Source organism: Salmo salar, chromosome ssa27, assembly GCF_905237065.1.
Source record: "Salmo salar chromosome ssa27, Ssal_v3.1, whole genome shotgun sequence".
Lineage (NCBI taxonomy): Eukaryota > Metazoa > Chordata > Actinopteri > Salmoniformes > Salmonidae > Salmo > Salmo salar.
Window position 1 is genome coordinate 24,480,133 of NC_059468.1, and position 16,113 is coordinate 24,496,245.

Consider the following 16,113-nt stretch of genomic DNA (forward strand, 5'->3'; position numbering starts at 1 on the left):
TTCTTGGTTATGACGCTACAAGCTTGGCACACCTGTATTTGGGGAGTTACTCCCATTCTTCTCTGTAAATCCTCTCAGCTCCGTCAGGTTGGATGGGGAGCGCCGCTGCACAGCTATTTTCAGGTCTCTCCAGAGATGTTCGATCACGTTCAAGTCCGGGGTCTGGCTGGTCCAATCAAGGACATTGAGACTTGTCCCGAAGCCACTCCTGCCATGTCTTGGCTGCGTGCTTAGGGTCGTTGTCCTGTTGGAAGGTGAACCTTCGCCCCAGTCTGAGGTCCTGGGGGCTCTGGAGCAGGTTCTCATCAAGGATCACTCTGTGCTTTGCTCCGTTCATCTTTCCCTCGATCCTGACTAGTCTCCCAGTCCCTGCTGCTGAAAAACATCCCCAGCGCATGATGCTGCCACCACCACGCTTCACCGTAGGGATGGTGCCAGGTTTCCTCCAGAAGTGACGCTTGGCATTCAGGCCGAAGAGTTCAATCTTGGTTTCATCAGACCAGAGAATCTTGTTTCTCATGGTCTGAGTCCTTTAGCAAACTCCAAGCGGGCTGTCACATGCCTTTTACTGAAGAGTGTCTTCCGTCTGGCTACTCTACCATAAAAGGCCAGATTGGTGGAGTGCTGCAGAGATGGGAGAACCTTCCAGAAGGACAACCATCTCCACAGAGGAACTCTAGAGCTCTGTCAGAGTTACCATTGGGTTCTTGGTCCACTCCTTGACCAAGGCCCTTCTCCCCCGATTGCTCAATTTGGCCAGGCGGCAAGGTCTAGGAAGAGTCTTGGTGGTTCCAAACTTCTTCCATTTAAGAATGATGGTGTTCTTGGGGACCTTCAATACTGCAGACATTTTTTGGTACCCTTCCCCAGATCTATGCCTCGACACAATCAGGTCTTGGAGCTCTACGTATAATTCCTTCGACCTCATGTTTTGGATTTTGCTCTGACATGCACTGCCAACTGTGGGACCTTATATATAGATGTGTGTGCGCCTTTTCAAATCATGTCCAATCAACTAAATTTACCACAGGTGGACTCCAATCAAGTTGTAGAAACATCTCAAGGACGATCAATGTTTTTGCTTTGTCATTATGGAGTATTGTGCGTAGATTTGTCCTCATCAATATATATTTAATCAATTTTAGAACAAGGCTGTAACGTAACCAAATGTGGAAAAAGGGAAAGGGTCTGAATAATTTCCGAATGCACCATAAGAAAGATCAAGATTTTTCATTTTATATTTAACCCATTATTTTTAGCACTAAACAGTCCCAATACATTCACTGTACTTCCATTCATTTTTTCAACTGGTACCTGGGGACCTTCAGATGAGTCTTGTGAGCATCCTAGAGCAAAACATGTGCGTGTTCGTGAGAGAGGGGTCATATTAGTGTGTAACCCAAACTGGTCGGACGCTACAGACAAAAGTTGGCAGATCAGCTGTACCAAATTCAGGAAAGTCCTAAGACGCTTGTGTGTGTGTGTGTGTGGGGGGGGGTCTTGGCGCAAAACGGAGACCACCATTGTGTTCGTGAGAGTCTCATCTATATATACTGAATAAAAATATAAACGCAACATGCAACAATTTCAATGATTCATATAAGGAAATCAGTCAATTTAAAATGCATTAGGCCCTAATCTATGGATTTCACAAGACTGGGAATACAGATATGCATCTGTTGGTCACAGTTACCTTACATTTAAAAAATAAAATAAAACCAGTTCCTGGTGTGACCTCCATTTGCGTCATGCAGCGCAATACAACTACTTCGGAATAGAGTTGCTCAGGCTGTTTATTGTGGCCTGTGGAATGTTGTTCCACTCCTCTTCAACAGCTGTGTGAAGTTGCTGGATATTGGCGGGAACTGGAACACGCAGTCGTACACGTCGATCCAAAGCATCCCAAACATGCTCAATAAACATGCTCAATGTGTGACATGTCAGGTGAGTATGCAGGCTATGGAATAACTGGGACATTTTCAGCTTCCATGAATTGTGTACATATCCTTGAGACATGTTGCCGAGCGGAGGATGAATGGCACAACAATTGGACTTAGGATCTCGTCACGGTATCTGTGCATTCAAACTGCCATAGATAAAATGCAATTGTGTTCATCGTCCGTAGTTTATGCCTGCCCATACCATAACCACCCGCCCCCGTCGGGCACTCTGTTCACAACCTTGACACAATGTCAGCAAACCGCTCGCCCACACAACGCCATACACGAGGCCGGTTGAACATACTGGCAACTTTATGTTGGAGGCGGCTTAAATTCTCTGACAACAGCTCTGTTGGACATTGCTGTAGTCATCATGCTAATTGCACAATCCCTCAAAACTTGAGACATCTGTGGCATTGCGTTGTGTGACAAAACTGCACTTTTTAGAGTGGCCTTTTATTGTCCTCAGCACAATGTGCACCTGTGTAATGATCATGCTGTTTAATCAGTTTCTTCATATGCCATACCTGTCAGGTGGATGGATTATTTTGGCAAAGGAGAAATGCTCACTAACAGGGATGAAATACAAATTTGTGCATTTGAGAGAAATAAGCTTTTTGTGCATACGGAACATTCCTGGGATCTTTCATTTCAGCTTATGAAACCAAAACTTTACATAGTGTTTGTATTTTTGTTCAGTGTAGTTTGTAGGCCAAACCGTTCGGACGCTACAGACGATTTTGAGCGAAGAACGATTTTCGGGATGTCTCATGGTCTGACAAACACCGTTCTAGTTCTGACACCTTTTACCGTAGATGCGGAAGTGCGACATCGGCGGATTGAGACGCATCAGATCTCTAGCTTAAACTAATATATTTTTATGGGGATTTTCTGATTATGCTAACTCAATTTCCGCAGGGGCGCAGACATCAAATCTAGGGGGGTTAAGTTAGATGGAGAGTGGCGGTAAACAGCAACTTTAAAGTCTTTCCACAGATTTTCAAAGGGATTTAAGTCTGGGCTTTAGCTGGGCCACTCAAGGACTTTCACATCCTTGTTCTGAAGCCATTCCAGTATTGCTTTGGGTGTATGTTTGGGGTCATTGACCTTGGGCAAAGATTTACATTCCAGTCTCCCAGGTTGTTTGCACTCTGAAGCAGGTTCTAATCAAGGATTTGCCTATATTAGGGTCCATTCATTGTTCCGTCTATCCTTACCAGTCTCCCAGTCCCTGCCGCTGAAAAGAATCACCATAGCATGATGCTGCCACCACAATACTTCACGGTAGGGATGGTGTAGATGGGTGATGAGCTGTGCCTGGTTCTCTCCAGACATAGTGTTTTTTATTCAGGCCAAAGAGTTACATTTTTGTCTCATCAGATCATAGAATCTTTCACATGCCTTTTTTTGTTGCAAACTCCAGGCGTGATGTCATGTGCCTTTTTCTCAGCACTGGATTCCATCTGGCCACTCCCATAAAGCCCAGATTGGTGAGGTGCTGTAGAGACTGTTGTCCTTCTGACAGGTTCTCCCATCTCAGCCGAGCATCTCTGTATTTCTGTCAGAGTGGTCATTGGGTTCTTGGTCATCAACATGACTAAGGTCCTTCTTGCCCGGTTGCTCAGTTTGTTCGGACGGCAAGCTTTAGGCAGAGTCTGGGTAGTTCCACTCTAGAAAAAGTTTTATACCCTTCCCCAGATATATGCCTCATCACAATTCTATCTCAGAAATCTACAGACAGTTCCTTGGATTTCATGGTATAGTTTGTGCTGACATGCACTGTCAACTGTGGGACCTAAATCATGTCCAAACAATTGAATTGGCCACAGGTGGACTCCAATCAAATTGTAGTGACATCAAGGATGATAACAAAAATAATTGGATGCACCTGAGCTCAATTTGGAGTAAGTGTCATAGCAAAGGGGAGTGAATACATTTATAAAAACATGTTTCCACTTTGTCAATATAGTGTAGTGTGTGTATATGGGTGATACAAATCTATGTAATCCAATTTGAATTCAGGCTATAACACAAAATGTGGAATAAGTCAAGGGGTAGGAATACTTTCTGAAGGCACTAAGAACACAAACAGCACAGAAATACAATATGAAAAAAATAAGGAACAGCATGTCAGAAATTGGCTCAATGTTATTGGAACACACTAAACAAACAAAATGAAGATGTATGGATAAATCACTTCTCAAATATTTTTGGCTCTATAACAAAGAACAAAAACATATACATGATCATTTACAAAACTTAGAATTAGCTATTAAAGACTACCAGAACCCACTGGATTCTCCAATTACCTTGAATGAACTACAGAAAAAAAATACAAACCCTCCAAACCAAAAAGGCCTGTGGGGTTGATGGTATCCTAAATGAAATTATATAATATATTGACCACAACTTCCAATTGCCTATACTTAAACTCAATAACATCATCCTTAGCTCTGGCATCTTCCCCAATATTTGGAACCAAGGAATGATCACCTCGATCCACAAAAGTGGAGACAAATTTGACCCCAATAACAACCGGGGGATATGAGTCAACAGAAACCTTGGGAACATCCTCTGCGCCTTCGGAAAGTATTCAGACCCCTTGACTTTTTCCACATTTTGTTACGTTACAGCCTTATTCTAAAATTGATTAAATAAAAAAAAATCCTCAGCAATCAACACACAATACCCCATAATAAGAAAGCAAATTCAGGTTATACATTTTTGCAAATGTATTAAAAATAAAAAACAATTAACATTATTTCTTGAGACGTTTCTACTAGAGGTCGACCGATTATGATTTTTTTTCAACGCCGATACCGATTATTGGAGGGCCAAAAAGGGCCAATACCGATTAGTCGGCCGATATTTTACCGATGTATTTACTTGTAATAATGACAATTACAACAATACTGAATGAACAACTTATTTTAACTTAAAATAATATATCAATAAAATCAATTTAGCCTCAAATAAATAATTAAACATGTTCAATTTGGTTTAAATAATGCAAAACAAAGTGTTGGAGAAGAAAGTAAAAGTGCAATATGTGCCATGTAAGAAAGCTAACGTTTAAGTGCCTTGCTCAGAACATGGGAACATATGAAAGCTGGTGGTTCCTTTTAACATGAGTCTTCAATATTCCCAGGTAAGAAGTTTTAGGTTGTATTTATTATAGGAATTATAGGACTATTTCTCTCTATACGATTTGTATTTCATATACCTTTGACTATTGGATGTTCTTATAGGCACTTTAGTATTGCCAGTGTAACAGTATAGCTTCCGTCCCTCTCCTCGCTCCTACCTGGGCTCGAACCAAGAACACATCGACAACAGCCACCCTCGAAGCAGCGTTACCCATGCAAAGCAAGGTGAACAACCACTCCCAAGTCTCAGAGCGAGTGACGTTTGAAACGCTATTAGCGCGCACCCGCTAACTAACTAGCCATTTCACATCAGTTAAACCAGCCTTATCTTGGGAGTTGATAGGCTTGAAGGGGTGTGTATAATTTGTGGAACGTTCCAACAGGAATCTGTTACAAAAAACGTAAAGTAAAAGGTTGCCAACCAACAACGCATACAAAGTAGCAACGCATACAAACCTAGCTAACTAGCTGCCGAATAGGCATCAACTCAACACGTAGCTTATTCTTAATTTTTGTCCATAGGCATCCAGAGTGAGGACAGACATTTTTCGGAATAAACGTGATGAGTGAAAAACGCAATGAAATAGACCACTCCCTACCCGGTATCTCATTCTGCCGCTATACAACTTTGTATGCGTTGTATTTTGGCAACCTTGTTATTTACGAAGTTTTTGGAATAGATTCCTGTTGGAACGTTCCACAAATTATACCCACCCGGCTTGAAGTCATAAACAGCTTGAAGCACAGCGAAGACCTGCTGGCAAAACGCAGGAAAGTGCTGTTTGAATGAATGCTTACGAGCGTGCTGGTGCCTACTACCGCTCAGTCAGACTGCTCTATCAAATATCAAATCATAGACTTAATTATAACATAATAACACACAGAAATACGAGCCTTAGCTCATTAACATGGTCGAATCCGGAAACTATCATCTTGAAAACAAAAACGTTTTTTCTTTCAGTGAAATACGGAACCGTTCCGTATTTTATCTAACAGGTGGCATCCCTAAGTCTAAATATTCCTGTTACATTGCACAACCTTCAATGTTATGTCATAATTACGTAGAATTCTGGCAAATTAGTTCGCAACGAGCCAGGTGGCCCAAACTGTTGCATATACCCTGACTGCATGCAATGAACACAAGATAAGTGACACAATTTCCTGTTAGCAGGCAATATTAACTAAATATGCAGGTTTAAAAATATATACTTGTGTATTGGTTTTAAAGAAAGGCATTGATGTTTATGGTTAGGTACATTGGTGCAACGACAGTGCTTTTTTCGCAAATGCGCTTGTTAAATCAACACCCGTTTGTCGAAGTAGGCTGTGATTCAATGATAAATTAACAAGCACCGCATCGATTATATGCAACGCAGGACACGTTAGATAAACTAGTAATATCATCAACCATGTGTAGTTAACTAGTGATTATGTTAAGATTGATAGTTTTTTTATAAGATAAGTTTAATGCTAGCTAGCAACTTACCTTGGCTTCTTGCTGCCCTCGCGTAACAGGTAGTCAGCCTGCCATGCAGGCTCCTCGTGGAGTGCAATGTAAGGCAGGTGGTTAGAGCGTTGGACTAGTAACCGGAAGGTTGCAAAAACGAATCCCCCCTGAACAAGGCAGTTAACCCCCGTTCCTATGCCGTCATTAAAAATAAGAATGTGTTCTTAATCTGACTTGCCTAGTTAAATAAAGGTGTAAAAAAAAAAAAATTATTCATTCATTCATTCATTTATATATATATATATATATATATATAAAAAATGATTAAAAAAAATGAATACCACATTTTTGGGGGCCAAATCGGTGGCCCAAAATACCGATTACCGATTGTTATCAAAACTTGAAATCGTCCCTAATTAATCGGCCATTCCGAGTAATCGGTCGACCTCTAGTTTCTACAACTTCGAGTCAACCTGTGGTAAATTCAATTTATTGGACATGATTTGGAAAGGCACAGATCCTGTCTGTATTTGGAAAGGCACGCACGTCTAGAGTAAACTTGGTACCCTCCCTACGGTGAAGCGTGGTGGTGGCAGCATCATGCTGTGGGGATGTTTTTCAGCAACAGGGACTGGGAGACTAGTCAGGATCGAGGGAGAAATTAACAGAGTAAAGTACAGAGAGCTCCTTGATGAAAACCTGCTCCAGAGCCCTCAGACTGGGGCGAACGTTCACCTTCCAACAGGACAACGACCCTAAGCACACAGCCAAGACAACACAGCAGTGGCTTCGGGACAAGTCTCAATGTCCTTGAGTGGCCCAGCCAGAGCCTGGACTTAAACCCGATCGAACATCTCTGGAGAGACCTGAAAATAGCTGTGCAACAATGCTCCCCATCCAACCTGACAGAGCTTGAGAGGATCTGCAAAGAAGAATGAGAGAAAATCCCCAATTCCACGTGCCAAGCTTGTAGCGTCATACCAAAGAAGACTCGAAGCAGAGTATGATAGCTAAGGAGATGGAAAAAATGTGGGCGTTTGATTGCAAATATGCAGAGGGATTCGAAAAGGGAACACACTAGAAGGCTGTTGTAATCTGGAGACAGGTGTTTTATACATCTTCAAACTAAGGGAAACCATGGCACCCATGACAGAGGGAGAATCGTTCATCCATGGTTGTGAGTGTTCATGATGTCACTGCAACAACTGCCTTTAGTCTTCAAATATTTGGTTGTTTAGTGCACTACAGTACTCGCTCTGTTTAGCACATGGCCTCACGTGAACCCTTAAAGAGATGGGTGGGGATAAGGCTTAACAGGGTGTGAACGATGCTGAATGGATGTAGACAAAGAGCTCTCCAGTAGGTATACCAAAACATTCCAGGGCCATTTTCTCAAAAGTGGGTTTAAAAGTTTATCAACTTTCAAAGCATAATTACTTTCCTATGGTTCCTCAACTGTAGTGTATGATATACCATTTTCTAGAGTCTCAACTTTTGTCCAATGTAAAAAACACAATTTCAAATTTTGCTACGTAAGACCGAATCGAGCCGGTCGGTCACATTTGTATTGTTTATTTTCTTTTGAAACTTTTGTGAGTTTACTGTTCATTTCTGAATGTTTACATTTACTGTACATTTGAGTCAGGGGATTTGGTAATGTTCTCTAGTTGCGCCGTGATTGGCTCAGTGTTCTGTCAGTCATGGAGACATTACGTCACTGCAAAATTTACAGGTAGAGCTAGAAAATTCCCAGCCCCTTGGGTGCTGCCATAGAGTTATATTAGAAGTGCCCATCCAAGAAGGCTCAAGGTCATTGGGCACAGATATACCGTGATTTCATGTCATTTTATCTACCGTAGCTTTGATTGGACTGATCATGTCAACGTCATACTTTCAAAATCTTAGCTACCAAGCTAGCAGTCATCATCATGAATCAAGTCGACAATCTAATGGCAAATCATTTCATGAAGAGAAATTATAGATAAAAACGTATCAGTACGAAATGGCAAATTCAACAATGAGTGGTTTGGAAGGAATCAGTGGCTAACTGCAAGCCTCGCAAAGCAATCCCTAGTCTGCTATTCAGTGGAGTGGGTGTTAGGTCCACGTCTGGGTTTAAGGGTCTCTTTTCCAAGCTTCAAAGGATAAACATTCAACACTGGCCATGCTGTCAATCCAGCATGATTTCTGCCGCATTCAAAACAACTGGAAACTCAGAACTGGGAAATCTCAGATTTCAGTGAGTTCAAGACAATAGGGAACTCTGGGAAAAAAAACAGTCATCCAACTCGGTATTCCAAGTTGGGAATTCAGGCCTCTTTCTATAGCGCCGACCTGAAGATCACTGACGTCATGATTCAACCTTGTTTATTTCCCCAGAGTTCCCAGTTGTCTTGAAAGCACCATAAATCCGGAGAATGCCAGACTTTGATGACAAAGTTTGATGACCAAATTTGCCCACGAAGGACCACCGCGCCACCTTCCTGTTGAAGTGAATACAGTACATCAAGGTGAGTCCAAAAATGTAATGTATGCTGCTGCAAAAATGATGTAATATGCTGTGTATGTTGTGTAGTAAGCTGTTCGTAGCCCATGTGCCTCACCCCCCCAAAAAAAATCCCTTCCCCCACACAATTTAGCCTACTGTTCTGACTTGGTGGTGCACATGTAGCCTATAGCCTGTTTTAGAGAAATGTAATCATTGAATATTGTAAGAGCTTTCATTGTCTGTTTATATGCCCCCTTTATTTATCCTATGGTTCTGACTTGATGTACAAGGAGAATACTGTAAGAACAGCCCATGTTCTGAATTCTGTCGCTGTACATTTCAAAAGTGCTGAACAAATAGTTATATTGACTACATCCGTCCTAGCTCATTAATGCCTTAATTAAGCAATAAGGCCCGAGGGGGTGTGGGTATATGGGCAATATACCATGGCTAAGGGCTGTTCTTAAGCATGACGCAACACGGAGTGCCTGGATACAGCCCTTGGCCATGGTATATTGGCCATATACCACAAACCCCCAAGGAGCCTTATTGCTATTATAAACTGGTTACCAACGCAATTACAGGGGTATAAATAAATGTTTTGTCATATCAGTGGTATTCGGTCTGATATACCACGGCGTTCAGTCAATCAGCATTCAGGGCGTGAACCACCCAGTTTATAATCAAAATTACAGATTGCCTCTTATGCGCTCGTTGTCCACTTATGCAATAGTCAGTAGAAACCACAATTGTTTAAGCAAGTCTAACTACATCGACGGGTCAGCAGTGGAGAAGCTGGAAAGTTCCTCGGTGTACATATCACCGACAAACTGAAATGGTCCATGCACACAGACAGTGTGGTGAAGAAGGCGCAACAGTGCCTCTTCAACCTCAGGAGACTGAACAAAATGTGGCTTGTCACCGAAAACCCTCTAACTTTTACAGGTGCACAATCAAGAGCATCCTGTAGGGCTGTATCACCGCCTGGTACGGCAACTGCACCGCCCACAACCGCAGGGCTCTCCAGAGGGTAGTGAGGTCTGCACAACACATAACTGGGAGCAAACTACCTGCTCTCCAGGACACCTACAACACCCGATGTCATGGGAAGGCAAAAAAGATCATTAAGGACAATATCCACCCGAACTACTGCCTGTTCACCCCGCTTCCATCCAGAAGGCGAGGTCAGTACAGGTGCATCAAAGCTGGGACAGAGATGGTAAAACAGTTTCTATCTCAAGGCCATCAGATTCTTAAATAGCCATCACTAGCACAGAGAGGCAGCTGCCCACCTACAGACTTGATATCATTGGCCACTTTAATAAATGGAACACTTGGCACTTTAATAATACCACTTTAAGAAAGTTTACATATGAGATAAGTAATGCGAGATATGTATCCTGCATTATCTATTCTATACTATCTATTGCATCTTAGCCGCTCTGTCACTGCTCATCCATATATTTTATATATTCTCATGCCATTCCTTTACTAGATTGTGTGTATTAGGTTTTGTTGTGGAATTGTTAGATATTAGGTTTTGTTGTGGAGTTGTTAGATATTACCTGTTAGATACTGCTGCACTGTCAGATCTAGAAGCATAAGCATTTCACTACACTCGTAATAACATCTGCTAAACATGTGTATGTGACCAATAAAATGTGATTTGAAGTCTGGTAAATCAGCTTTGTTTTTTTATAAGGCAGTAAATAAGCCTTAACGAACAGTTTGTGGGCGCCGTTTGTCACCGTTAGTGTTGTGGCTTTGCTGGCATGCATCGATATTTTTGTTGTTGTTGAGTTTGGCCCACCAAGATTTACATGCTGAAATTGACACTGGTGTGTGTATTCCTAAAAACACATTTCAGAAGAATCAAAACACCCTAGGAACTGGAGAATAGACTAGCCGACTACAACAGACAGGGAGTGTTAAGGCAAGTGTGTGTATATTGGAAGGATATTGGCAGACAGAGGGTGCATACTCTTGAGTAGGCAGTACACTAAACAACTTGTAGAGTGTCAAGGACCTTTGGATACACTCACGTGCAAACACCCCTTTTGGACTTTACACCTGTTGCTGACCAGCTGAGAGTTATCTGTCATGACGCCAGGTGACTTTACATGTAGCTATGCTTTGACAAAGTCATTTTCTGGCAAAAATAAGTTGGCTAAAGCAATATAACTTACATATATACCAGGCTTTAACTTCGGCTAAATATATAGCTAGCTAATTATGAGAGTTTCGAGTCGTTTGTACTTTATGCAAACGACCCAAATGTAGGCTAATTTAGCTAAACGACAGGCTGTTTCTTTAAGTAACGTTAGCTCGGATAGTTACTAATAGCTAATTAGCCCTCAACTTACCTGGTCTCGAATCTTTAGAACCATCGTTTTTCTTGGTTCGCCGATGTCTTAGATTTACCGGCGTGTCTAGCTAACCGGCTGCTGAGGGTTATGGCCCGTTATAGTCCCGTTTGCATCACGCTCTCTCCTTCCAAAGACAGGAACGCAAGAAACCAAACAAACCCAACAACATAACAGCCGCTAGTAAGAAGACTATTGATTGGCTAGAGGCAAGTTCCCCCCAGCAGCAATAACGATGCTGGTTAGCCAGCTGCAGATGAGCGTTGCGAATAAGGGATTCGTTTATCTGTCCCGGGTTACCAAGTGTGTGGAGTTTGAACCGGGTGAAAAGTGATTGCATTTGTTTTGGAACCAGGCTGCCTGCCTGCCTGCCTGCCTCCAGGGCGTGAGCCGAGTGCCCCGCTCTGGCCGACTGCGATGTCGACTCAAAACTACAGTGACGCAAAAAAGCATGTGGAGTGATGAGTAGGATTCTGTGTTTTCACATGCAAAAGTGATTGGTTTTGACAAAAATGCTTTTATCTGCCTTCCCAAGGAAAACTAGCTTGAAAATTCAAACATTTATTTTATGGAAAAGAGATGTTGTATGTTTCTGGACGATGCACAATGATGACTTCCTTGTTGACAACATGACCAAGCCAGATTTTGAGAAGGGCATTCCTCCCTGCTTTCCCCGATGGTGACGGGCAATTTCAAGGTTCAGCCCTGGCCAGCCCCAGCCAGCGTAATATAACTCCTTCCGTGTTTCATTGAGAAAATCCATTTAGAAAATATTTGACATAATGGACCTAGAATAAAAATGTGGGATAGATAGGCGCAGGGGAGCAACTTTCACTGGGGATGGGAACGGAGACGACATGTCCCCCACATTATGAAATTGCATTTTTGTCCCCCCAGGTTTATCATTGGAATGGGATACAACACGAGGCTAGGGTGTGCTTTAGGACCAAGCGGACTTCTCCGAGCGGGCTGATGTTTAGAGTGTAACAGAACTGGAGAAAACAACTATATATATATAAGTTATTTGCCCCCACTTCTAAAACCAAAGTTGCGCCCGTGGTCATAGGTCTACTGTATGTGCATCTCTCAGATTTGACAATTGATTGAAAACTCCCACTATTAATCATTATGAAATAGATTAGTTCAACTGTAAACGTTAACTGTAGCTAGTACCTCTACACAGCAATTCTAATAACTACTTTTGCCCTTCCCTGTAGCTCAGTTGGTAGAGCATGGTGTTTGCAACGCCAGGGTTGTGGGTTTGATTCCCACGGGGGCCAGCACAGAAAAAAACAAAAATGTATGAAATGAAATGTTTGAAATGTATGCATTCACTACTGTAAGTCGCTCTGGATAAGAGCATCTGCTAAATGACTAAAATGTAAAAATGTGAGGAGATCTTGTGAAATAAAAACCCTACAACCTGTCAAGCACTAAGGGGATTCGATAAAGCTGGGTGCCCAGGTAAGCAAAGTTGGCACAAAACAAAAGTGACGTAACTAAGTACGTGTGGAGTAATGAGTATGTGTATGTGTTTTCACATGTAAAAGTGATATTGCTTTTGATACAATACAATATTACTATACTTCCCAATGAAAACTAGTTTGAAAATTCAAACATATATTTTATGGAGAAGAGATGTATAGACCATGCACTATGCTGCCTTGTTGAACACTTCCAAGCAGCAGATTCTTGCTTGATTTGAGAAGGGCGCTCCTCCCTCACCGCTTTTGACATGAATGTCACGGGCCATAGACTGGTGCTCTGCGGCAAAACAAAACTACCTCATGAAGCTGGTTGAGAGAATGCCAAGAGTGTGCAAAGCTGTCATCAAGTCAAAGGGTGGCTACTTTGAAGAATCTCACATATAAAATATATTTGGATTTAACACTTTTTTAGTTACCACATGATTAAATATTTGTTATTTCATAGTTTTGATGTTTACAGTATTATTCCACAATGTAGAAAATAGTAAAAATAAAGAAAAACCCTTGAATAAGGACAGTGGGGGAAAAAAGTATTTGATCCCCTGCTGATTTTGTACATTTGCCCACTGACAAAGAAAGGATCAGTCTATAATTTTAATGGTAGGTTTATTTGAACAGTGAGAGACAGAATAACAACAAAAATATCCAGAAAAACACATGTCAGAAATGTTATAAATTGATTTGCATTTTAATGAGGGAAATAAGTATTTGACCCCCTCTCAATCAGAAAGATTTCTGGCTCCCGGGTGTCTTTTATACAGGTAACGAGCTGAGATTAGGAGCACACTCTTAAAGGGAGTGCTCCTAACCGCAGCTTGATACCTGTAAAAAAGACACCTGTCCACAGAAGCAATCAATCAATCAGAATCCAAACTCTCCACCATGGCCAAGACCAAAGAGCTCTCCAAGGATGTCAGGGACAAGACTGTAGACCTATACAAGGCTGCAATGGGCTACAAGACCATCGACAAGCAGCTTGGTGAGAAGGTGACAACATTTGGTACGATTATTCGCAAATGGAAGAAACACAAAAGAACTGTCAATATCCCTCGGCCTGGGGCTCCATGCAAGATCTCACCTCATGGAGTTACAATGATCATGAGAACGGTGAGGAATCAGCCCAGAACTACACAGGAGGATCTTATCAATGATCTCAAGGCAGCTGGGACCATAGTCACCAAGAAAACAATTGGTAACACACTACGCCGTGAAGGACTGAAATCCTGCAGCGCCCCAAGGTCCCCCTGCTCAAGAATACATATACATGCCCGTCTGAAGTTTGCCAATGAACATCTGAATGACTCAGAGGACAACTGGTGAAAGTGTTGTGGTCAGATGAGACCAAAATGGAGCTCTTTGACATCAACTCAACTCGCCGTGTTTGGAGGAGGAGGAATGCTGCCTATGACCCCAAGAACACCATCTCCACCGTCAAACATGGAGATGTAAACATTATGCTTTGGGGGTGTTTTTCTGCTAAGGGGACATGACAACTTCACCGCATCAAAGGGACGATGGACGGGGCCATGTACCGTCAAATCTTGGGTGAGAACCTCCTTCCCTCAGCCAGGGCATTGAAAATGGGTCGTGGATGGGTATTCCAGCATGACAATGACTCAAAACACACGGCCAAGGCAACAAAGGAGTGGCTCAAGAAGAAGCACATTAAGGTCCTGGAGTGGCCTAGCCAGTCTCCAGACCTTAATCCCATAGATAATCTGTGGAGGGAGCTGAAGGTTCGAGTTGCCAAATGTCAGCCTCGAAACCTTAATGACTTGGAGAAGATCTGCAAAGAGGAGTGGGACAAAATCCCTCATGAGATGTGTGCAAACCTGGTGGCCAACTACAAGAAACGTCTGACCTCTGTGATTGCCAACAAGGGTTTTTCCACCAAGTACTAAGTCATGTTTTGCAGAGGGGTCAAATACTTATTTCCCTCATTAAAACGCAAATCATTTTATAACATTTTTGACATGCGTTTTTCTGGATTTTTTGGTTGTTATTCTGTCTCTCACTGTTCAAATAAACCTACTATTAAAATTATAGACTGATCCTTTCTTTGTCAGTGGGCAAACGTACAAAATCAGCAGGGGATCAAATACTTTTTCCCCCCACTGTAGGTGTGTCCAAACTTTTCACTGGTACTGCATAATGCATCAGTAAAGTAGATACAGTCTCGTGGTCAGGGCCAGTTATAGCCTTCTGGGGGCCATAAGCGAGATTTGGTTGGCCCCCCCACCTCGCAGCTAAACATTTTAGTGGCCACCCTCTTGACAGTGGAGATATATATTTTTTGTTTCAAGTACATTTCCTGCAATTCTACACATTTTGCTATCGGGCGTAGAGAAAATGTTGCAGTTTTAAAGCACGTTTTCTGCGATTCTACACATTTTGTCATGGAGCGGAGAAAAAACGTAATGTTATAACATTTCCTGAAATTCTACCCATTTTGCATGTTTGCAGTTTTAAAGATGCACTACGCAGAAATTGCTCTCCCATTTCCTGGTTGCTCAAATTCGAATAGTTCGCCTAATTTCAGTTTGTGACAAAACAAGCAAGTATAGTGTAGCGAATCATTGTACCATCCGAACGGCTGTGAAATATATTTTCCATAATCAAAAATATTGTATTTTCAGCTGTTTGAAGCTGGTGTAGAAAACCAAAAGTAAAAGATCTATAAACAAAAATAGCACACATAGAACATATCTACAACTTCTTAGACTTGCTTTCAATGTGAATGACAGATCTATAACACATTTATTTCTATGTGAATTTGGTCAGGTTCACCCAAAAAGTTACACATTGCAGCTTTACAGCTAATTTCCTGCAATTCTACAAATGTAATGACTTATGCAATGTTAAAATAGTATCTGAGTGAGAATGACTAACAAAATCAATGTGGGCCCCATGAAGGCCAGGTCGGTATTTGGCCAAAATTACTACAAGTTTAGATAGCTGACTAAGCTGACTAGACTAACTACCAATCTAAAAATGATTAGCTGACATGGCTAAATGAGTGACTGCCAGTGACTGTAATAACCAGAGAAAAACTGCTGATGCACAATCACATTTATTGTATTCTTAGTGTATTCTACTATCCCTACTCTCAATAGTAAGTTTGAGGCCCGACTGAGTTCCCTAATGGCTGGGGGCCCTAAATGACCTCATGTCACTTATGCCTGGAACTGGCCCTGCTCAGGGTGGTTGATTGACATGCAGTCTGTCCCTATAATGACTGTTAT

At 41.9% G+C, this 16,113-nt stretch overlaps 1 protein-coding gene across 1 annotated transcript in view; it reads right to left on the reverse strand.

The window, feature by feature from the left end:
• The window catches only part of LOC106588741 (serine/threonine-protein phosphatase 6 regulatory ankyrin repeat subunit A), a 55,660-nt gene extending 44,017 nt beyond the window's left edge, over window positions 1-11,643 (reverse strand). The window contains exon 1 of the mRNA XM_045709295.1: window positions 11,385-11,643. Coding sequence (XP_045565251.1) covers window positions 11,385-11,408 — 24 coding nt within the window. The 5' untranslated portion in view covers window positions 11,409-11,643. The remainder of the gene's footprint in view (window positions 1-11,384) is intronic.
• Between the last annotated feature and the right edge of the window lie 4,470 nt (window positions 11,644-16,113).